This window comes from Tachysurus fulvidraco, chromosome 9, assembly GCF_022655615.1.
Source record: "Tachysurus fulvidraco isolate hzauxx_2018 chromosome 9, HZAU_PFXX_2.0, whole genome shotgun sequence".
Lineage (NCBI taxonomy): Eukaryota > Metazoa > Chordata > Actinopteri > Siluriformes > Bagridae > Tachysurus > Tachysurus fulvidraco.
The window spans coordinates 13,612,360-13,636,390 of record NC_062526.1 but is presented as its reverse complement, the minus strand read 5'-3'; the positions used below and the strand labels follow the sequence as shown (position 1 = coordinate 13,636,390).

Genomic DNA, 24,031 nt, shown 5'->3' with positions numbered 1-24,031 from the left:
GGAAACTAATCCCATGTCTTCTAATAATGTTCCCTAATGGAAGCATGTATATAGAGAAAAGCAGAGGTCCTAGAACTGATCCTTGAGGGACCCCATAATTAACTGGTAGTAAACTGGAGGATTCACCATTTAATTCTACAAAATGGTATCGGTCAGACAGGTAGGATCTAAACCAGCTTAAAGCCTGACCATGAATACCTGTGTAATATTGTAAGCGATCTAGAAGAATGTTGTGATCTATAGTGTCGAATGCAGCACTAAGGTCAAGTAGAACTAATAGTGACATACAGTCTTGGTCCGAAGCTAAGAACAAGTCGTTTGTAACTTTAACAAGTGCAGTTTCTGTGCTATGATGGGGCCTGAAACCTGACTGAAACTCTTCAAGGATGTTGCTCTCCTGTAAGAAGGAGCTCAGTTGAACAGACACAACCTTTTCAAGTATTTTAGACATAAACGGGAGGTGTGAGATAGGTCTGTAATTTGATAGTTCATTAAGGTCTAAGTTAGGTTTTTTGATGAGTGACCTAATAACTGCCAACTTAAAAGACTTCGGGACGTAACCTAAAGATAACGAGGAGTTAATGATATTAAGAAGAGGCTCACCAGCTTTATGTAACACTTCTTTCAGTAATTTAGTTGGGATGGGGTCTAGTGAACATGTTGTTGATTTAGCTGTAGTAATAAGTTTATCTAACTCTTCCTGTCCTGTACTTGTAAAGCTGTGTAAAGCCTTAGGTGAGATTGTGTCACTGGTTGCTCTCATATGTTGGGTGTCACCTATTTTATTCCTGATACTTTCGATTTTATCAGTGAAGAATCTCATAAAGTCCTCACTACTGAAATGTGATGGAATAGTGTGTTCAGATTTCTGTTTTTTTGTTAAACTAGCCACTGTGCTAAATAAAAACCTGGGATTGTTCTGGTTATTTTCTATGAGTTTGCTCAGGTGCTCAGCCCTAGCAGCTTTTAGAGCCTGTCTATAGCTGGACATACTGTCCTTATACGCAATTCTAAACACCTCTAATTTAGTTTTTCTCCATTTCCGTTCGAGGTTACGGGTTTCTCTCTTGAGGGTGTGAGTGTGACTATTATACCATGGTGCAAGTGTTTTATCTCTAACCTTCTGTAATCTGACTGGGGCAACAGTGTCTAATGTGCTAGTGAGTATAGCGTCTATGCTGTTAGTCATTGCATCTAGGTCGTTTGAGTTTGAGGGTACATTAAGAAGTCCAGACAGATCAGGCAGGTTATTTGTGAATCTGTCTTTGGTGGTCGAAATAATGGTTCTACCGAGTCGATAACGTGGTGAGACACAGTTAGTCTGTTCTACAGGTAGTGTGTACATTATAAGGTAATGGTCTGTGATGTCATCACTTTGGGGTATGATATCTATATCAGTGACTTCTATTCTGTGTGATATTATTAAATCTAGTGTGTGGTTACGTCGATGAGTTGCACTAGTGATGTTTTGTTTGAGCCCAAGTGAGTTTAGTAAGTCCATAAATGTGAGTCCTAAAGCGTCGTTTGTGTCGTCAACATGAATGTTAAAGTCTCCTACAATTAATGCTTTGTCAAAGTTAACTAATAGGTCTGAGAGAAAATCTGTGAATTCTCTAAGAAAAACTGTGTAGGGTCCTGGGGGTCTGTACACGGTCGCTAGAGCAAGAGACATAAGGGATTTCTTTGTGTGCACGTGCGATAGTGTAACATTAAGGACGAGCACTTCAAAAGAACTAAATCTATGCTGTGTTCTCTGGGTAACAGTGAGGTAATCACTAAGGATAGTGGCGACACCACCTCCACGACCAGTCAGACGAGGCTCGTGCTTATAGATATATCCTGATGGTGTAGACTCGTTTAGACTGATGTATTCATTTGGTTTAATCCACGTTTCGGTGAGGCAGAGTGCAGTAAGGCTATTATCTAAGATCATTTCATTTACAATAAGTGCTTTGGGTGCAAGAGATCTAATGTTCAGAAGTCCAAACTTTAAGAACTGTTTTTGTTTGTTTCTTTGGCATTTTTCTGGTCTAATTACAGTAAGATTATTTCGAGGACTTCTCGTGTATTTACTTTTGGATCTCACTGCTCGGGGAACAGACACAGTTTCTATAGGGTGAGCTATGTGTGCATTTTCTGTGTCAATGTGCTGAGGTGGAGGATGGCTATTAAGATTTAAATTTAAAGAGTAGTTTACCAGTCAGAAGGTGTTCAGCGCCCTGGAGATGTGGTCCGAGAGGATCTCCGCTCCAACTCTGCTGGGGTACAGGCCGTCAGCACGGAATAGCCTAGGACGCTCCCAGAAAACATTCCAATTATCGATAAAGAGTAGTTTCTGAGCCTGACACCATGACTGTAACCATTCATTTAAAGCGAAAAGTCTACTGAACCTTTCAATTCCTCGCTGGTAAGTTGGAAGTGGTCCAGACACGATGATCCTCGTCGTGGGCGATGTGCTGCGAACCGTCTCCACCAGGGTGTTGAAGTCCCTCTTCAGGATCTCCGACTGCCTCAGGCTGGTGTCATTCGAGCCGACATGAAGAACCACAGCTCTGGTGTTTCTGCTCACGACTCTAGGTACCTGTGCAGAGACATCAAGAACACGAGCACCAGGTAAGCAGTGAGTGCGAGCCTTACCTTTAGCCACCGTAGCACGGACGTGGCGGACGATGGAGTCTCCGATGATCACGTTGTCGCAGTCCGCCTTGCGAAGGGGGGCAAAGCGGTTCCGGGTGGGGATCTCGAAGACCGGCGGTGGTGGAGGGGGAGAGGTCCTAGGCCGGGGACCGGCACGCGTCCTCCGCTGCTGCACCCAGGGCCTGCGGTGTCCTGGCGCCGGAGTGAACAGCTCCTGGGCAGGCCACTTCATCGGTGTGTTGGGCCTGGACAGAGAAACACGCGGGGTAGAGGTGGAGGGAGTGGTAGTTACATCCTGGGAGTTTACCTGAGACAGGTGAGCGACCGACCGGGGAGCTTCCAGCGCGGCTTTCCGCTCCCGCAGCTCGGCCTGCTTCACCTGTAGTTCGCGGATCTGCTTCTCCACAGCAACCAGCTGGAGTTCTACCGAGTGCAGCTCCAATTCGTCCTCACCTGCACTCAAAGGCAGAGACGTAACCGGCATGGTGTTACAGAGCAAGTACAACAGATTGTGGTAGCAGTAGCCGAGCTAATGAGCTACTTGTGCTAGCCGGCTAGATGCGGACTATTTAACCTGTTTATTTATTTATTTATTTATTGTAAATCACTTGATTCTAAAAGATGAGAAAGGACATGGAGGAGAGCAGGCTGGGAGCGAGCCACTGGACTGAGCAGGTCAACTCCCTGCCTCTCACTCCAGTCTGTGAAATGAAAATGTGGAAGATGCGAGAGCTTGTACTAGCCGTAGCCGAGCTAACAAGCTAGTTATGCTCGCTGGCTAAAAGCTGACGCTGCGGGACAAGTAAATACTTTGTCAAGAATTAAAGTGTAGACTCAAGATAACTCGGAGTTGAATAAAAAATATACTCAGCCAGGCATATAAATTGGAAGATGCGAAGATGGAAGATGCGAGAGCTTCCTGTGTGCAGCTTGCTTCCTGTGTGCAGCTTGCTTCCTGTGTGCAGCTCAATTAAAGTTAAATTAAATTAAAGTTAATCTAACGTCCAGCTACCAGCCACAGTCTAATGGCCAACTAGAATTTTTGAATCAGGAACTGGGACTATACCAGAGAACCTACTGTGGCCAAGAGCAGCAAAGGTGGTCAGACACGCCAATCTTAGACCATGCCCGAAAGTCCCGCTGCGTGTGTATATGGCAGAAACTTTCTGTCAGGAAAGTGGGATGTCTTCACAGATAAAACCTGACCCAAACACAAGGATAGCAAACAGACACAATTTATTAACATAAAATAAAACCAAACAGGGTAAAAACGCTGAACAGAGACAGACAGACATGAAGACAACACAAAGGCAGGGATAAATAAATTAGACAATTAGACACATTAGGAAAAGGTGTGCAGAAGCAGTAAGAAATTAAAGCTAGGGCAGGGCAGACCCGTGAACACAAAACATAAACAAAAGCACATGGCACAAGACACACTGCCAGAACACCACCTAATGTTCCAGCAGGAAATTGTTCAAGCATGGCCCTGACATATAATAGCTTTAACAATAGATATTGTAGCAAAGCAGCTTTAGAGGAATATAAAATTTCAGAATAAAAAAGTAAAGGGAAGGGAAAACTCCCTAAGATGATATGAGGAAGAAACCCTAAAAGGAACCAGACTCAAAAGAGAACCTCATCCTCATCTGGGTTACACAGGAGAGTGATTTTATAAATAATATCTTATTTAACTGTACATAGTAAAGTGAAATAGTGTAATCAGGAGCTATTTATCATCAACTTGTATGAGCATGAGATTATTTTGTCCATTGGACTGGTGCCCTGGTTAATTGAATTATTAATATTTAAAATATTTCTAATATCTAAGAATTTTATTTGGTAATAGTCTACCCATCTTACATATACTATAGAGGTAAAGGATTAAACAAAGATAAACCAAGCCAGACCTTTTCCTACCTATAATGTGTTTTAGCACCCAAAATAATTCAATGGAAAAAAAATGGATTTAAAAAAAAAAGATTTAGTAGTAATCAAGTTGCCTATAAGTGTGCACATCCTTTTATAATGGGGCATGTGACTGTACTCAGAATGAACCAATCACATTCAAACTTATGTTCAAACATAACAATCATACACCAATTATCAATGAAATGTTTAACCTGTGCTGTGGGGGTAGCTAGAAAGAAAACATTTCTAAAACAAAGCAAAACAAAACAAAACAAGCAAACAAACAGACTCACGTGGCAAAGAACTTCTTGTCCATAACTATATTTGTGGTGAAAAACAAGACATCCAGTGAAGCATTTTGTGCCATCATCATGCTATGGTGCTGCTTCTTGTCAGCTGGGACTGGGGATCAGATCTAACAAAAACCTGTTCAAAGACTTGAAGAGGGGGATTTGCAGAGGACAACAACCCTCCCACCACCACAACCAGCAATTTGGAAGAACTGGAGTAATTTGCAAGAAATTAAAGAATAAAATCATGGCATGCTCATTTGGCAGACTCTTACCCATATGTTAAACAAGAATAAAGCTTTTCTTTAAAATATTTTAATATTAAAATATTATTAATTGGTTTTCACTTGTTAATTTTTAATCACAAATGTGTATGGGTTTTAAAATCTGCTGAATGCAGAAACCTTAATTATACATGTCAAACCTGTTCATCCAATTGTTACCATATAATTACCTACGCAGATACACAAACAGCTCACATAACCGTATGTTAATAGTTTATGCGCATGTACTGGAACACTGTTTCATATCATCTATCTGTATTCAGCAATTAGGTCTTACACCAATTATATATTTTTTAGCTTACAAGCAGGAACACCATATAAATACTGACGGGCACATTAAATTCATAAATAATTAAATAATAAACTAAATCATTTTGTGTTTCTGACAGTAACAGACATGAGTTTTTCTATTTTTGGTTGTTGGTCTAAATTTCCAGAACATTTACACAAAACGTCTGTTCTTCTTTAGATCAGTTGCTCAGATCAGCAACTCATATTTACACAAATCTATTCAAATACACGGCATGTTTGTTTCACTTCATGCATTTGTCTCGATTCAGCAAGGACTGGCTTTCTCACTGCAGTCCAACCCACCTAGCTCAGGTGGTCCTGTACCAGATATGTAGGCTCTTTGTAAAGGTTTGTTTACAGTACCTATTTCAGCTACCATGTTTCTCACTGGTGAATGAAGGTGCTTTTACGAGTACATGTTCAACCCTATAAGCCTCTCTTGCTTTTTGTTTTGTCTATACAGGCACATAATTGCATAATAATATATTCCTTTTTATGTAACATAATCAAGAGGACGCCACACCTATCCGCAAAAATAACATTAGCGAACACGCGCAAAATTTTGCCAGGTTTCTGCTTCCTTAAACTAGACAACAGTAGGCGTGATTTTAACGTCACGTGTGTCTCTGACGTACATTGTATGGCCCTTCGTTTCTCTTCGAAAGAGCGCTGAGCGCACAATCAGCAGAATAATTTCATTGCAGAGGTTCATGTTGAGTGAGATGTTTGGTCTCTAGTGAGATGTTGAGTGAGATGTTTGGTCTCTGTCATAATTTAAGTAATTTCTGCACACCCGGGTTACAATCACGGACTTTTCTTTACGCGGTGTGTGGTCCAGTATAGTGTAGACGAATTTATACCTTAAGTGTCGTTCGAATTTCAAACTCGAATAACGTAAAATTTGTCGAGAAAAACTTAAATATAGCAAAGGATGAATTCGATACGACATATGCCATCAAGGATGAAGAGTAGAATGACGGAAACCAGCTTAGGAGAAGAAAGGGACCGTTTCGACAAACAGCAGGTAAGCTTGATGCAGCCATTAATATGTGTGAAATATGCGGTATAACGAGTTACTTGATAAAGAACAAGCCTACGAAGACTGTCACTGTTAAGAAACCTTAGTCTACAGCTACCTCACTGTCGGACGAGGTGGTTCGGTGAAAACGGAAGCCACGATGAGGGTAAATCATAATAAGGCTAGTGTGCAAAACAAATTGTTAAAAACATGCTATAGGTTGAATATCGGTCATTTTTGTGAGGTTGTTGAACAAAAAGTATATGACCAGTGACCGTGATAAAAACCGGTCTGACTTGTTTATGGCGACATTCCTTTTTGAGGCCGTGGCACCTGCCTAAAAACTTCCGTCACCTGCATCGTAATTCAACAGCGTCTGTAATTAAATCGACCTCAATTTAGCTCATTGTAATAACATTGCGTTGTTTTATGCTTATCCGTAAATTTGCCCATAACATTGCACTTCTGTAGCTCCATCATGCTAGCTAAAAAAACCTATTACACCTGAGAGATTACATTACATGATTGATATGCTACCATTTTAACCTGTTTAATTTCTATATAAAATAAAAAACATATTTTTTGGTTAATCCTCCATAAATCTGAATTTATAAGTTTGTGTAAGCCTGTTGTAGAGACTTCAGAGAATTTATTTTTTATACTTGATGGACTTGTTATTCACAAACATGATGAGAATATGTCTTGCAGATGAAAGTCTGCCACTGGCCATTTTATTTGTCAACTTTAAATAAACCCCACAATTAATATTTGATGTTTTCCCAGGGTTAAGAGCTCTGTGTTCTTTTCTGTCCTAGAAGCTATGGATCTAATGGTCCTATTTAATGTAGATCACACTGTAGTATTGCTCACTTATCCAATCAGCTACTTGTGTGGCAACAGGCAAAATTTAAAAACGTCAAAAAGAATGGGGAAAAATGTGCTCTCTCTGACTTTAACTGTGGCATGTTTGTTTGTAGCACACATGCTGGTTTCAGTATTTCAGAAACTGCAGGGATTTTCACACACAACAGTTCTGATCAGAGTGGTCAGATGAAAATGGCCATTGCTCAGAGGTGTCTGGAGCAACGTAGTAACTCAAATGATCACTCCATTACTGTGGTGGGTAGAAAAGCATATCAACATGCACAAAAAATAACCTAGGTGGATGAACTACAACTGCGAAAGACTACATTGGTTTTCATGCTTATCACCAAAGAACAGGAGTCTATTACAGGCAGAGACAGTTGAAGTGGACAGTTAGATTAGAACAAAGTCACCTAGTCTGTCCAGTTTTGGTGAATCTGTGTCCATGATAGCCTATACTGGAAATTCAACTAACTAATTAAGGTATACCTTGTACCACCATGTGTGTGTGTGTGTGTGTGTGTGTGTGTGTGTGTATGTGTATATATATATATATATATATATATTACACAGATATCAATCCAAGCTGTTTTGATGGTATGTCTATATATTTTGGTGGTAAAGTAGGTGGTATGTGTCAATGTTGCATTCACATGAATGACAAGATCCAACAATTTCCAGCAAAACATTGCCCAGAGCATCACACAACCACTGAAATTTACTTCTTTCGATAGAGCATCCTGTCATCATGGCTTCCCCAGGTAGGCAACATACATGTGTCTGGCCATCATCATGTGAAAACAAACATGTTACATCAGTGCAGGTTACCTTCTTCTATTTATCCATGGTCCAGTTCTTATGCTTACTTGCCCATTGTAAATGCTTTGGGGTCAGCACTGCCACTCTAACTGGTCTGTGGCTACCGAGCAAGATTTCCGCCATAGCCAGCATTATCTTTATGCAGTATTTTATGCATTATATTCTACAGTAGCACTTCAGTTGGTTCAGACCAGATAGGATAGGCTTTTCTCCTTCTCACATAAATGAACCTTGGGTACCCATTGATTGGGTACCTATTGCTGCATCACTGGTTGTTCTTGCTTCTTACCACTTTTGGTAGGTACTAACCACTACATACCATGAATACCCTACAAGATCTAACGTTTTGGAGAAGCTCTGACCTATTTATCTAGCTTTCACACATTATAGCTTGTCAAAGTTGGATCCTTATGCTTGCCTATTTTTATTTCTTCAAACAAATCAGCTTCAAGATCACTGACTGATCACTTTACTGCTTAATATATCCCACACTTTGACAGCTACCACTGTGAAGAGATAATCAATTTTATTCACATCACCCTTCAGTAGTTTTAATATTATGGCTGATCTATATCAATATAATTTTATTTTGCAAAAGTGTTTTGCATTAACAACCAAAAATGTAATGTACTTACTTACACTATAAATGCTATCATAATTCACGAACAACAAAGTCTGTTTCCTAAAATAACATTTGGTGTGACCATCATAGAGCCACATGCCAAGAGTTTTTGGAAACATCTAGAAGGTTTCAAAAGGTTTCACCTTTTTATTTTTATTATAATCTAAATCAATCATAATCTCAATTTTATTTCTGCAAGCAAACAAAAATATTTTGAACAGTTTGAACTAACCTTTACAAAAAAGATGCTGGGTTCAAATAAAATGTCCAATGTCTAATTGAGTCCTCTTCGTATTCATGACATCAAAATTTTAACTTGCCAGCTGCAGCAAGCCATAAATGCTGTCTTCTTCTGTGTGTCAGATTTGACGCATATTTAGAGCGACAAAAAAATCACATTTTTATTAAAGTTTATTTTAATGTTACAAGAGCATCATAATCTTAGAATTTAGAATTACATTTTTTCAAAAACTAACTAACATAAAATAAAGTTAAATTAAATATTTATTTTCCAAATCTACTGGGAGCCGCAGCAGAGGGATGGAAGAGCCACTTGCGGCTCCATAGCTGCAGGTTGCCGACCCCTGGTGTAGGGAATTAAGTAAAAGTAAACTGTGTCTATATTAAAATTTTTACTCAAAACTTTCAGTCTAAAAGTAAAAAAAATTAACATTTAGCAGTACATTCATTTTTATTATAGCAAATAAACAGATATATGCTACTTTATGCTAATTCTCTTATTTGTTGTATTATTCAGTTGTTCAAATGAAAGAATCAAATAAGTTTTACATAACAACAGCAAGCTATGGAAAGCTAGTAGAGTGAGACCTGTGAGTGAATGTAAAGACAAAAGTAGAAGCTTTTTCTGTTAATTACTACTATTAATCTAAACTTAAATCACGCACACATACATGCACAGACCACCTCTTTTCACTACAAAAAAGTGCCAAAAATATATTGTGAATTGATTGTAAATTGACTGTAGCTGGCTGTCATGATGAGTCACAGAGGAATGCGGATCCATGTGCAGTTAATCCTTTTAATAATCAAAAAACAAGAAACGGGTAACAAACAAGCAGGCAAAACAGATCAGAACACTGAGCAGGACAGGAAACAGGAACAGACATAACCCAACAGAACAGCACACACGAACAACGACTCACAACAGGGAAATGAACAAACCGATTGGATATAGGGAACAAGAACCAATCACAAGATTATATAATCCTTAAAGGTTATTTGCTTACAAAACAGAAGTATATTTTTTTCTTTAATCATCCAATCGATGGTGCCAACCTTAGCTGTAATTTCTTTCAAGGATAGATTAAATTACTAAAAATTTCAGAAGTGTAGTCAACAAATTAATTATTGATTGATCGACTGTGTTACTCTATGGTGTATTATGTCATGTCCATTAGACAAAAATGCAGTTTTTAAATGCTGGCGCAAGACAAACAGCAAAAACATACTCTCAAGTATGGGATCTCTTTATTTTACATTACACTGTGAGTTTTGTTAGTAATACATTTGGTTTGAATCAGTGATATCCAGCATGTGATATTTTAAGATGTCTATTCCAAATGGTGTTGATTTACTGATTTTAGCCATAAGTATTATTAACATGTTATCTCAATATGTAGCTCAGAATAATTTTTTTGTCCTTTTTCTGTATGCTGACTGCATACTCCCTCTCTTTGAAGGATCTCATTAGCCACCTCCCCTAATTTCACACACTTCCTGTAGGGCCTTGGTTTCCATGGACACCCATACAGCAGCACCATGGAGCCGCTGTGATGTTACTGGCAGTAGGAGCTGAAAGAACTTATCTTTTAAAATATACACAGTTCAATTCATTGCATTTATTGCATGAAAAATATTTACTTTAAGTTTAATTTACCTAATTTACATAAATGCTATTGCCTTCCAGAAAAATTGTGTGGTCTGCAACCAAAGGTGCCAACTTGTTTAACACCTGACTGAAAATGTCTTCCTATCCTGACTGTAAGCATGTCATTGGTCTGCATTTTATCTTGACAAACATCTCCGTTCTTGAATAACGATTTTTTTTATTGTGCATGTGGAAACCCCTTACACACACACACACACACAAAACATCCTGCTTGCTGTGAATGTCTTACTCTGTAACCTGATTCATTTTACCTATACTGCTACATCTTTTTAAAACAATCTAAACAACAATAAAAAAGATAAAAATAAGTTAGTGTTTTAAGGGGGTTTCAGATTAAATAGATTTTGAAGATCCTCCTTTATACAACCATCTTCTGTGTCACAACACCAACAATATATAATAAATTATTATTTATATAATTAGAATGTATTATTTTTAATTATTTTTAATTTATTATTGTTATTTTAACTCAAAATTTAGGCAGGCTTTAATTGCAGAACAAATTTGGCAGTAAGACAGTAAATCAATATGCAGTGTTGGCAAATGTTTGTTGCCACTTGCAAACAGTTTGGATACTATTTGTTTGCATCTTCAGGATTTCAGGCTTTCTCTTGCATCATATTCTTTGTAGACTGTGTGATATTATTTCATGAAAAAAAAACATTATTTAAAAAAGAAAGAAGTCTTGAGAAGTAACTCAAAAAAGGAAGTCCTCCTCATCTGGTTGTGTAATTCGATAGAGTGATTTATGGATCCTTACACTAAAATTTACTTTTATTTCATAAATATAGACCATATAAATCGGACAATATTAAATGTGTTTAAATGGATGTTCAGAATGAGCATAAGAATCTTAATGATTACAATAAAGGTTTTAGATGAGAAAGTATACAGTATCCAGCAGAGATTGAGAGTAATTAATTGATGCCTGAGGGACAAAGAAGGACAAAGCATGATTATTAATTATGATGTTATTCTACCATGGTTTTAAAAGTGTATACATTGTAAGTGAGAGATTCTAGCAGGCCTCACTATGATAGAAAAGTTTAATGATCACATTGGGGGCTCAGCATCAAAACACCCCAGTTTACTGTAGCTCACTGTCCATAACCAACTTCAGTCTGTTTGTTTATCTAAGAGAGAAGCCTGACTAAACAAAAACATGTCGTTATTAGCTGAGAATGTATTTGTGGAGAATGTATTTTGATAGGTGAGTAATTGCTAGACCTTGACCAATGTGGTTGGAGTAGAGGCATTTTGTTGAATTAAGCTGATAAAGAACAGAATAAACTGTCTTGAAATACATCAAGGCTCTATCAGAGAATATGCACATTACACACAGGACCTGGCGTTTGGAAAAGAATATGAAAGGACGAGAAGAACAGGTAGGCCATGAGAAAAAAATGCAAACAGAATGTATAGAGAGGAGATTTCTTTTTTTGTATTATCTTTCTTATGCTCAAGCCTTGTTGTTCTAGTTTATTTGTCGGTGTGTCTCTATATATTCTTACTTGTGCTCCTGGACTACTGTGACCCGGCATATTGTCTTTTATTACTGTAGTGGAATATCACAGTTTACTCCAAGTAAATATTTTGTTCAATTTAGTAGTTAGGAAATGTGTAACTATGTTAAATATAAAAATACCTAGTCTTTTTTTTTTTTAACGGCATTTCTTAATAGAGTCTAATGTAATCTAATCTTAAAAGTCTTTCTAACTTGGGAAATGGATTTCTTTGTTACTTATTTAATATTACAGATTAAACTTGCCAAATTAACTAAAATCTTAAATTAGCTAACTTGTGGGTTACTAGTAGCTAATGCGTTTACATCAGGAATTATGTATGCCCTTTGTTTGCTTTTTAGTTAATGACTAATCCAGTATTGAACTAGCCTTTGTTTACAATACATTATAGTTTAATGAAATAGTGTCATTGATGAAGGTCAAGCAAAAAAAGAGGTTTTGGGATTCCAACAACATTGATACTAGACATTTAAAGACATCTTGTATAATGCATTTTATGTCTTTTAATTCTTTTTACAGAAACAGTTTGTGTATTTTACCCTAAGAAGAAAGAAATCTTAAAAGAAATTCAATATTTTCTCTCAAAACATCTTGCCCGAAATGAAAAAAGCTTGAATTCATCTAATTGTAAAGGGCAAGGAACTGTGCTGTAATTGCAATAGATGCTATTGTAATATTAGTCCGCTTTATTGTTGAATTTAAAAATATATATCTTATTGTTTCTATATAAACTATAATTATGTCAGAAAACATTGCTATATCAATTTTTGTTCAGCACATCATCAGGAGGACCTACTAGACAGAGCTGTATTACATGTCTGATGCATGATGGAGATCAGTCCAGGATGTTCCCCCTGTGGTCTCAAAAAGGGATTATGGCAGGCATTAAATGCTAGTCTGATGGCTGAGTTATACTTTTACTTGCAGGTCTCTGTATGCATACGACACAATGTTGTGCACTCTTGCTCACATAGGGTGACGTATTCATACTTTAATGTAATGTTTACTAGATTTCATTGTTACCAATTTTGTTAATATTTAAAAAAATTCCATCAGTTTTCAAATTTATGTATAGCAGATTATGGTATCGATGGTTTTACACAAATGCAATCACATTTACATTGACAGGATTTGACCCCCTTATCCAGAGCGACATAGAATAGTGCGATATCACAATTATGATATGAACACAACAATGGCACACTTGTGGTCAAGGCTTGGGCTTCTGCCCACTTTTCCTTCTTGTTGAATTTATAAACTGAACAAACATGAATCACCATCGGTGAGACAGCAGATGCTTGTACTGTATGTTCACCTAGTCTGTTCATTCATTTCATTCAAAAACAACAATTACCAATTATTTCAAGAAGCAGTAGGTCTCCCTCTATTGTTCAGAAAGGGGCTCGTTTGTTAAACATGTCAAGATAATGCCGTACTCCTTTACAGCGCACACTTTAATGCAGACTTTAAAAATCTGGAATTTGCACCCAATGCTGTGCGTTTTACATGGGCAGGACTTGAAAAATATGAGTCAGTGAAGGTAAGTGAATGAGAGATTTATTTACTTCAAAGATTTGTTCAAAAACATATTAGTTCATGGAAAAAACAACAAGCAAATAAAAACAATGGTAATTTAATAATAAAAATAACACTGGTATAATGCCATTTTGAAAAGTGCTATAGGGGAAAAAAACATGCAGTCATCAATGAGTACCCTAAGCAGAATTTTATGGCTGTGACCTCTTTCAGCAAGGAGTGGCAGTATTGAAGATGATATAAATTGATGATGATTTAAAAATGAATGCATTTTTAAATTGTTTTGAGTTTAACGGTATGAGTTTAGCTCTATTCACATTGTATTCAAGTCCTTAAATGTAGTGTCCACTATTTCATCAGTTATGTAATGACATTGCTCTAGATTTAATTTTTTTTATTTTATTGTTGTGGTTTAGATCACGTGCATCATGTGATCATTATGAATCTGTTAGAAAAAAGAAAGTGCAGGAATAAACTAGCTGTAAAAAATCTTTATATAATACTTTATAAATCTTTATTTTTTGCACGTACAAATTGATGGATTAATAAAAAAGAAAACATTTTGTCTTTTATTTGAATCTGAATAAAGTTACATTTAAAAATACATTTATTAATAATTTTGAGACTAATTACATCTTGTAGAATTATTACTGTTTATTGCAGCAATAACCTAAATGAAAACCGATTGTCCTTTGGCTGATTCACAACAATAAATCTAAAAAACTCAGTGATACCATACTAATTTATTAAATTTCATGCCAAAGTATAAACTGGCTTCAAATTCATCAGATTCAAATCCCTGATGCTTGCCTATAAAGCCAAAAATGTACCAACTCCCTCTTACCTCAAAGCTCTTTATCTCGAATGGTCCCACCATCTCTCAGGGTAAAAGGTAGGTATACATACTTTTTTTTTGTCTGGCACCGAGGTGGTGGAATGAACTTGTCCTAGATGTCTAAACAGCTGAGTTCCTGGCCATCTTCATGTGACTGGTGAAGACCTACCTCTTCCTGAAACACTTGTTTGTGTATGTTTAAAAAAAAAAAAAAAGGTTTAGGTTGATGGTATCCTAAGTTTACCGATAGAGACTTAAAAGTGCTTTTGTACTGTATGTTGCGCTGCATAAGAGTTTCTGCCAAATGCTTAAATGTAAGTGGTTGATCTGGTATTTTTGTTGCAAAAACCAAAACCATTGAGTGAGCAACTTTTTTTTTTTTGGGTCACAAAGTACAAATTCAGTTTCCAAAAATAATTTTTTTTTTCTTTCTCATTCTTCAACTGTCTGGTTTTCTTGAGCCTGCTTCCATGATAGCATCAGATTCTTGTTGACAGAATTATAGCCTACTGTGGTCTCCTACTGCTGTAGCCAATCCACCTAAAGTTTTAAAGTTTGAGTATTCTGATATGCTTTTCTGCTCACCATGGGTGTAAAAAGCGATTTCAGTTTCTATAAATTTTGTCAGTTCTCCTGTTAGCAATGTTTACAGGTGTTCCTGTTAGAGACTGGACAAAACATATTTTTGTTTAACGTTAACAGGCACATTGTTTGCTTTTCTGAGAGGTAAAAATTGCAGTTATGCACATTTTGTAATGTTGTATCATTTGTCAAGAAATCAATAAATATTTCATTTTCTTTTCTCTTTCCATCAGCTTAGCAGCATCAGTAAAGCCATTAACTCCACTGAGACACCAGTCAAGGAGAAACATGTCCGCAGTATCCTTTGAACTATCTTCAGTCAGTCTCACCAAGTATTTAAGTATATTACATAATTTGGCTCCTCTGTTACCACTGTATTGTATTGTAGACCTTGACTTTGAATACAGGGATTATCCTGGGTACTCACCGGGAAAAGGGTGCACACACTTTCTGGTCTTATGCTATTGGGCTACCTTTGTCCAGTAATGCCATTCTTAGCTGGAAGTTTTGCCACGTTTTACATAAAGTTCTACGTGATGGCCACCCAAATGTAAGTATTTTCTTTTTTACTGAAAGTTGCTTTCCTTGTATTGACCATTTTTGTAGGGGAGCTTGACTAGTTTCAAATGAATTTACGTTTTCATTCTTTATTCATTATTTACTTAAGTGTACACATTCACGAGCACAAGAAAGATGCAAATTTTTTTCCTTAAAAATTACAGGCTTTTCATGAATAAAAAATCTTGTTTAAATGCTAAAACATGCAGTTACCAAAAAAAAAAGCTGTTTGTATCCAGCATGATATACTGTATGAGTTCCAGTACTTTAAATGTAAATGTCTGAAATGAAGTTTTTAAAATATTCAACAGACTCTACAAGACTGTATGCGGCATTACAGTGATATTACAGAGACTGGAACACTATGGGTAAGTTAAATAATTTTGACTTCTGATTTTGTCTCTGAAAGTTGTCTTCTGTCTGTATTGGATCATATTAATGATTGTTTAATATTGTTCCCAGGGAAATATCAGAGATAAATATGGATATGGACAGCTTGTTTCTCTATATACCAAGCTCATCTGCTGTAAATTAACATTTCATACTGCAGTAAGACATACTCTTTTTGTTTTTGTAGATTCAAATGACTTCAATATATATATATATATATATATATATATATATATATATATGTATGTATATATATATATATATATATATATATGCGCTATGCGCACAAATATATTTCAATCACTTTGGTATGATTGTTTGCATTTTACAAGATTTAGCTATGTATACATTAGCTCTTCATCTCACATTGTGCTAAATGTAAAAGCATTCATTATAAGCTAATTTATTATTATTATTATTATTATTATTATTAATAATAATAATATTATTAGTATTTAATAAGTGAGTACAGTCAGAAAATACCATGTATTAAATGAATGTGCCTGAGACAATCAAGCCACGCTGCTTTATGTAAAGCAAATGAATATGCTACTGTATGTTCTGTAAGAAACCTTTGTTTTTGTGTGTAGCATCCTGAAATCCGAGCCAACCTGGAAGCCACAGATGAAGTTCTAGAGCGCACAGCAGGAACAGACATCAACAATGTGTATGCGATAACAAATTTTACTGTACTGACTCCTTGTAAAAACTATGACTAGGATGATATTCAGGTTAAAAAAAAAATTCTGAAATTAATTGCTATAAAATTCTGAACACAGAACTGAATTGATTAGAAATATTTAATATAGAACATTTATTACTTGTCCTGCAGAACACTCTTCATTAGCTCCCAGAAAACAAAACAAAAAATAGAAACTAGAATGGTACATTTCCTGAAGAAAATGTGAATGCTGCTTGCACGTGGCAAGTTCCCCTCATCGTGCTGAGTGTTTTTATATATGACATGTCTATGTTGTGCTAAATTTTTGATTTTGCTAATTTTGGGGGTGGGGCTACACGTGACGTCAGTTCCCCTCATCTTGCTGAGTGTTTTGATATGACATGTCCATGTTGTGCTTTTTTTTTTTTTTGATTTCGCTTGAATTTTAGGAATTTCCCATTCATTTCTATGGGACTTTTTTTGGCCGCTTTTTCGTCCGCTGTGCGAACATCGTTGGTCGGATCGCTTTTAAAAATCATAGCACACCTCTCCTCAATGAACCGGTCGATTTGTCACCTCATCCATGGGTCTAGGACAAAAGCTGCGGGACAAGTTACGCCCCGAAAAAGTGTCCGGAAGAATAATAATAATAAGTATGCAAAAGAATAAGAATGTGCTTTGCAAGCACACTAATAATAAGTATGCAGAATAACAATGATGCTTTGCAAGCACCATTAATAATAATAAGTATGCAAAATTACAATAATGATGCTTTGCAAGCACCATTAATAATAATAATTTAAATTATGCAGAATAACAATGATGCTGCTTTGCAAGCACCATTTAATAATAAGTATGCACAATAACAATAATGATGTTTTTCAAGTACCATTAATATTATTATTATTAATATTATTATTATTATTATTATTATTATTATAAGTTTGCAGAATAACAATAATGATGCTTTGCAAGCACCATTAATTATTATATACGTCTTTATGTTAAACATAACTTTAATGCATTTCCAGGAATGTCTTTAGGACTGAGCTTTCCGAGTGTCTGTGTAGATAATGTATTATTAATAGTAATAATTTTATTTATTATTTATTCCTATTTTTTATTTATTTTATTATTATTATTTATTCAATTTCTTGTAAGGGGAAATTTAAGTTGACAGCAGCACTAGTCAGGGGAGCAATATCAAATTAAAGATGGAAGAGGATGTAAAGGATTATCCTATCAGCTTCTCTCTCATCTTCATTGTCTGCACTGTTCAGTTCTGTCCCCACAAAGCAGCCAGTACCCATGCCCCTTTACTAAAATTATTTTGACATCTGATTAGTCTACTCGCAGACAAACTACATGCAGATGATTTGCTTAATCTTGGTGGTGCATACACAAATTTGCGTATAATTAAATTAGTTTATATATTGTAATTCCACTGAAGTCTGGCTCACTCTTCCAGCTGTAAAAGCTCTGCCTTGTAGTCCTCTTGCTCAGTCTGTTGTCAGTAAATATTATATAGAGAACTAAAATCTAAAGTTACCTAAAACACAAGCTCTTCATGTAGAGTTAAAACCTTCTCTGCACTATCACTTAGCAGTCTGTTTACTTTAAATTGAATCCTACTCCTTTAGGCCAGGAATCCAATATTACAGTGGAACAGGCACACCAAAACTTTACATTTTAAAATATTGTAAAATAGCCAATTCAGTATTTTATTTCAGCTTAAGTACTGAAATAATGAGAAACATATAAATAAACTAATAATATTCATGTATGCAATTCCTTAGCTTATGCAACTAAGAATTTTTTTTAATCACATAATTATGCACTCTCTCTAAAACAGATAAGGTAGACTTGAAATGTGTAAAATTAAGTTGTCATTTCACCCACGACTAAAAAAAGAAAATGCCCAGTTAAGTTGACAAATCTATACAGCTTTAAATGCATTTGCCTAAGCTGAGACCTTCTTGTTTCCTGTACTCAGTTTTCAGCTCACAGTTGAAGTGTTTGATTACATGGACACAGAGCTACGTCTTGCTGAGTCAGGTGAGAGTTCCTGTCTTTGAATTTATTGGTTACTTGCCTACATAATTTTGGCAACACAGCTACATTTAATAGTATAAGTGTACAGTTCCTTAATAAAAAAATATTAAGATATTAAGACTTTCTTTAGATCTTTTAAAACTAGTAAATTAAGAAAATATTATTTTTATATTGAACATTGGCTAATATATATGTTTAACGTTTGTGATGCATTGCTTATAAATGAATATAAAGCTCTATATAGCTCTATAACTCTCTATAACCATATACATGTTATAACTTAACAACTACAAATGGGGTTCTTTATGATCTCTGAAGTTTGGATCTCTTGGTAAACAACCACAAAGTCAGTGCCAATTTAAGTTTATTTTTAGGCATGGGGAAGAGAGTATATCACACATATTTCTGATGTATGGACATTTATCAACTCCATAATCTGCTGTTCCTTCTCCTAGTCTTAACAGCATATACTAGAAATGGTTCTGTACCTCACACACATTGCACTTAACCTTTTGAATTAAATATGAAAAATTTATTAAGAATGCCAAAAAAATTCAATCAAACAAGATTTTTTTTGACAATTGGGCAATGAGTTAGCTGCCATTATAACCACATTTTTTCATTGCAAGGCCATGACATGATAAAAAAAAACATGCATTTTTGCTTTTTAATAATTCCCTCTGCTGAGTAAAGGTTACTGTTGACCAAAAGGTGGCCAATATTATTAGTAATCTTTGATGTATCCAAAAATGTGGAAAAAAAAAAAATCCAGTTCACTTTTTTAATATTAAAAATAATTCATTTTGTGTGTATTTTTATGCAAATTAGTGACGATTAAATTGGTAATTAAAAAGTAAAAAGAAATTATATTTTATCATGTTATATTTTTGATTAGAACTGAGGTTGATTTTAACAGATTTCTTCAAAATAAAAAATATTTTTAATTTAAAAAAAAAAAAAAAATTAACTGTTTAATATAATGGCTGTTTTCAGCCACATACTACATGAAAGGGTATAAAATTATAGACCTGGTGAAAAATATTAAATTCTCTTTCCAAAAAAGTGTCTCTCTAGCTGAAACCAACAAAGATATGGCCAAAAAATGGTTCCAAGGTGTCCAGACGGGTTAAGAAAATGGATAGTAAATAAACAAATTAACTATATTTGGTGTGACCACCCTCAGTTCTTCTAGGTATGCTTGCACACTGTTTCTTAAGGAACCTGACATATAGGTTGTTTCAAGCATCTTGGAGAACTAAACACAGATTTACTGTGGATGTAAGCCTCTTTCTGTGTATTCAATTAATCCCAAACAGAAAAAATGTTAAGATCAGGGATCTGTGGGGGCCAAATCAAAACTTGCAGGAATTCTTTGTTGTGCTCTACACTGATGATAGTTCTCAATAACATTGGCTGAATGTTCAGATCTATTGTCCTGCTGCAGAATAAATTTGGGGCCAATCATAAGCCTCCCTGACAATAACAATAGACCTGAACATTCGGCCAATTGTTATTAACCTTTTGTTCTATGTCTCAAAGCAGCTTTACTGAACATAAACATAGAACAAAATGTTATTATAAAGAATAATAAAGATTAAAAGAATGCAAAATTCAAAATTAATATTAGATAGATTTAGTTCACAATGTGTATGTAAATATCTCCAATGAGCAAGTCTGAGGTGACTCAGGCAGCAGTGGCAAGGAAAAACTCCCTTAGACGGTAAAGGAAGAAACCTTGAGAGGAACCAGACTCAAGGGGAACCCATCCTCATATGGGTGACACTGGAGGGTGTGATTTTATAAAAATACAGTCAAATAGATGTTATATATATGCAAAAGACCCCATTTGCCCCTTTTCCACCGAGGCAGTTCGAGTGCTGGTTCGGAGCCAGAGCCTAATTTAGTTAGGGGCTGTGGGCGGGGTTACTGTTAGCGCATTTGATAATGCACCTTAAGTATACTAATGTTTAATACACTTTTACTTTACCGCAATATGATACATTATCAGCACACATGATAGTAGGTAACTACATGCTAAGGCTAACTTTTTTGTGTGTTAACGATAAAATAACGTTATGTACTTTATCGATTACAACCTCCGTTTATACAGATTACATGGAGCTGCACGTACACGTTTTATTTGCCGGGTTTGGATGCCAATGTAGGTTCACAAAGCCATGAGCATTAACAGTAATGCAACATCTGCCATTGTTGTTGTGTTTGTGTTTGCCACTGCTGCGCTAACGTTGCTGGGACACGTGACACGTATACAGTGACGTCACACTCGGCGCTGTGATGGCTCTCTAGAAATATTTTCCGGTGCAAAGGCAAACCGGTTCTTAGAAGGTTCGCCAGTGGAACCAACTTTGAACCAGCACTAGCGCTAGCTCTGAACCAGCACCCGGTTCTTTCCAGTGGAAAAGAGGCAATGGAGTTCACATCTCCTTTTTAATATCGCAGAGTCTGACTGGAGCTGGTAGATCTCTAGGTGCCTCTGGACCCTCAGAGTCCTCAGAGTCGGCCTCATCTTAGTGGAGGTCCAAAATCTTCATTGCACGGTAGACGATCAGAGCTGGTTCAGTTGATATGAATATGAAACTGATGATCATTAGCACCTGCTTCATGGAATAAGTTAATCTGATCCTACAGAATCCCTGACTTTGTGAAAGTGTAAGAAGTGTAATAACTGATGCTGGTTCGAATCCAAAGGGTAGTCACACCAAATATTGATTTGATTTAGATTTTTCTTCTGTTCACTCACTTTGCATTTTGCACTTTGCATATTTTTGAATGCGTTCTTACTTTATAGCATTTCTTCACACCTGCCTGAAACTTTTGCATAGAAATGAATGAAGATGAATATGAAGCAATTTGAAGCTATAATGCCCCTGTTGATGAGTTACAACTGTTATCTATTTTTTGTGTTTTCTTTTTTTTCACAGTCCTACGACAGCTCAATTCCTCCATTGCCATCTCAACTTACACAGCAGGACAGTGTAAACTAGCACCACTGATTCAGGTCATCCAGGACTGTAGTCACCTCTATCACTACACAGTCAAGCTACTATTCAAGTTGCATGCCTGTGAGCCTTTTTTAAATTCAAATTATTTTTTTGCTATATTTTTATTGATTTTGTAACTAATTTTCTTGTCCTTTGCTGGATGTGATTCAATAGGTAGCAAGAGGTGTTAATATGCATGTTTTGATCTTCAGGTCTACCAGCTGATACACTCCAGGGCCATCGTGAACGGTTCCATGATCAGTTCCACAGGCAAGTATATTAGCTGAACAGAAGTGATCTATTTTAAAGCTTTATTTTGTTTTTGTTTTTTTGTTGTTGTTTTTTTGTGGGGGGGGGGGGGGTTGCACCAATAATCTGTAAAACACAAAAAGTTAACAGATGCATTCATGAATATTAACATGTAAAAAAAACCATTTTTTAAAAAATAATAATAAATAATATAGCTGCAAGCAGCGATGGCGGGCCCTCGCACATTTTTTTATCGCTATACGGTGCCTCCCAGAAAACAATGCACAGTGGGCAAGTGCATGAAGTGGGTAAATATCAGTGGACTATTTTATGTTGTTACTGACCTATTTGGTAGATAAATGAAACCCCACGTTTTAGACAAACGGGGGCGCTAGTGAGCCACTTAAAAGACACACCTTTGTCTGACCTTTTTGTCCACACTTAACAGCCAACAAACGTGATGTTTGTGTCAAATTTCAAGTTAATCTAAGCACGCCAAAAGCCTTAAATATGCCTGAAATAAAAGTAAACTTTGACACGATGCCATGGCAATGGTGTTTGAGAGATCAAAAATCCCTTCGCAATTTCGCATTAGATTCAATCTCATGAATCCTCTAGGAGGAGTATTTAAAAGTTCATTGCATGCAACTGTGAAAAAATCCACCTTTGTGACTGACACACTTCCTGGGGCTTGTTGGTGGCGCTATACCCGGGACTCACAATAAGCACATCGATGCAATCAGATTCCTTGGCCGAACATACACACCGCGTGTCATCACAATAAGACATTTTTTGGCTTAGATAGAAGACACTTCCTGTTTCTCTGAATTCAACATAACTTAGTCGCCTCGCCATGGCAGCACCGTTCGAGAAAATCCCTTCGGAATTTAGCAAGTGCAATGTCTCGGCATCATGTCACCACGTTTGATGTCAATCGCATGAATTCCCTAGGAGGACTATTTAAAAGTTCGCCGCATGCAATTATGAATTAATCCAAAATGGCCGACTTCCTGTTGGGCAGAGCTCATAGTTTAGAGCGCGAAAATTGTTCGGGTCGATGAGATCTATATGCATACTCTCGTACATGTGCGTACATAACTGCCCGATTTGTGCACAAATGTTTGTTTTTGCATTACACTGCCACACCCATATTCCAGCCTTTGCCCAAGCCTAGCGTCGCCTGACTCTGACGCGTGTGCCAAATTTCAAGAGTTTTCGAGCATGTTAAGGGACCCCATTGGCCAATGTGTGCAAAAAAAATAAAATAAAATAAATAATAATAATAAACCCGAGCAAAAACAATAGGGCTTCGCACAAGTCGGTGCTTGGGCCCTAATAAACCCGAGCAAAAACAATAGGGCTTCGCACCAGTCAGTGCTCGGGCCCTAAATATTGGGCTAATAACTATTAAGGTCAGAGATGGTATGAACAGAGAACCACTGCACATTATGTAACTGAAAGACATAGAATCTGAAAATTTCCTTCTAGTTGCCTGTAGTCCTAACAGAAGTATTTATCAGGTGTATAATCAATCATCTTTTAAGATTTCATGAATATGCTTTCTATGCATGTACTGTAAGAGCACAGAGATAATAGGGACGCTTGATATTGGCCTGTAGATGGACAGTCAACATAGGTAGAGTACAGATTTTTCATTTTATGAGTGGTTTGATAACTGCTAGTTTATAGGACTTGTGAAAATAGCCACTACCAAGAGAAGAGTTCATTGTTTTTTTTAAGGGCCTGCAAATAGTTAGTGTGTATGTATAAGACATGTATATGTAAATGTTATAGTACACATGTTAATCTTTGTAAAGCAGGAAATAAGTAAAAATGAAAAATGATCATCATAACTGTTGTGGTTATATTGTTTACATCATTGTTAGACACCCCATTCATTGTCTTCACATTTATTGTTTTTACTTTTCTGTCTAATATTTAGAAGTTTGAAAAATACAAGTAAGAAATTAGAAATTAGATCTTTTTATCTTTTCTCTA

The 24,031-nt window shown here is 36.2% G+C and overlaps 1 protein-coding gene and 1 long non-coding RNA gene across 3 annotated transcripts in view; one reads left to right on the top strand and one right to left on the bottom strand.

Moving 5' to 3' along the window:
* Nucleotides 1-3,554: 3,554 nt before the first annotated feature.
* Nucleotides 3,555-6,133, bottom strand: LOC113642294. Its single transcript, XR_003440520.2, has 3 exons — nucleotides 4,842-6,133; nucleotides 3,716-3,838; nucleotides 3,555-3,602 (listed from the first exon to the last, which is right to left on the bottom strand). It is a non-coding gene; the product is annotated as an uncharacterized LOC113642294 (long non-coding RNA).
* A 3-nt stretch (nucleotides 6,134-6,136) lies between these two features.
* The window catches only part of hip1rb (huntingtin interacting protein 1 related b), a 51,038-nt gene continuing 33,143 nt past the window's right edge, over nucleotides 6,137-24,031 (top strand). For both annotated transcript variants that reach the window (XM_047818545.1, XM_027145662.2), the window contains exons 1-9: nucleotides 6,137-6,437; nucleotides 15,355-15,418; nucleotides 15,529-15,671; nucleotides 15,991-16,047; nucleotides 16,142-16,228; nucleotides 16,660-16,736; nucleotides 18,724-18,785; nucleotides 21,725-21,865; nucleotides 21,997-22,054. In XM_047818545.1, the coding sequence (XP_047674501.1) occupies nucleotides 6,345-6,437; nucleotides 15,355-15,418; nucleotides 15,529-15,671; nucleotides 15,991-16,047; nucleotides 16,142-16,228; nucleotides 16,660-16,736; nucleotides 18,724-18,785; nucleotides 21,725-21,865; nucleotides 21,997-22,054 (782 nt within the window). In that variant the 5' untranslated portion in view covers nucleotides 6,137-6,344. The remainder of the gene's footprint in view (nucleotides 6,438-15,354; nucleotides 15,419-15,528; nucleotides 15,672-15,990; nucleotides 16,048-16,141; nucleotides 16,229-16,659; nucleotides 16,737-18,723; nucleotides 18,786-21,724; nucleotides 21,866-21,996; nucleotides 22,055-24,031) is intronic.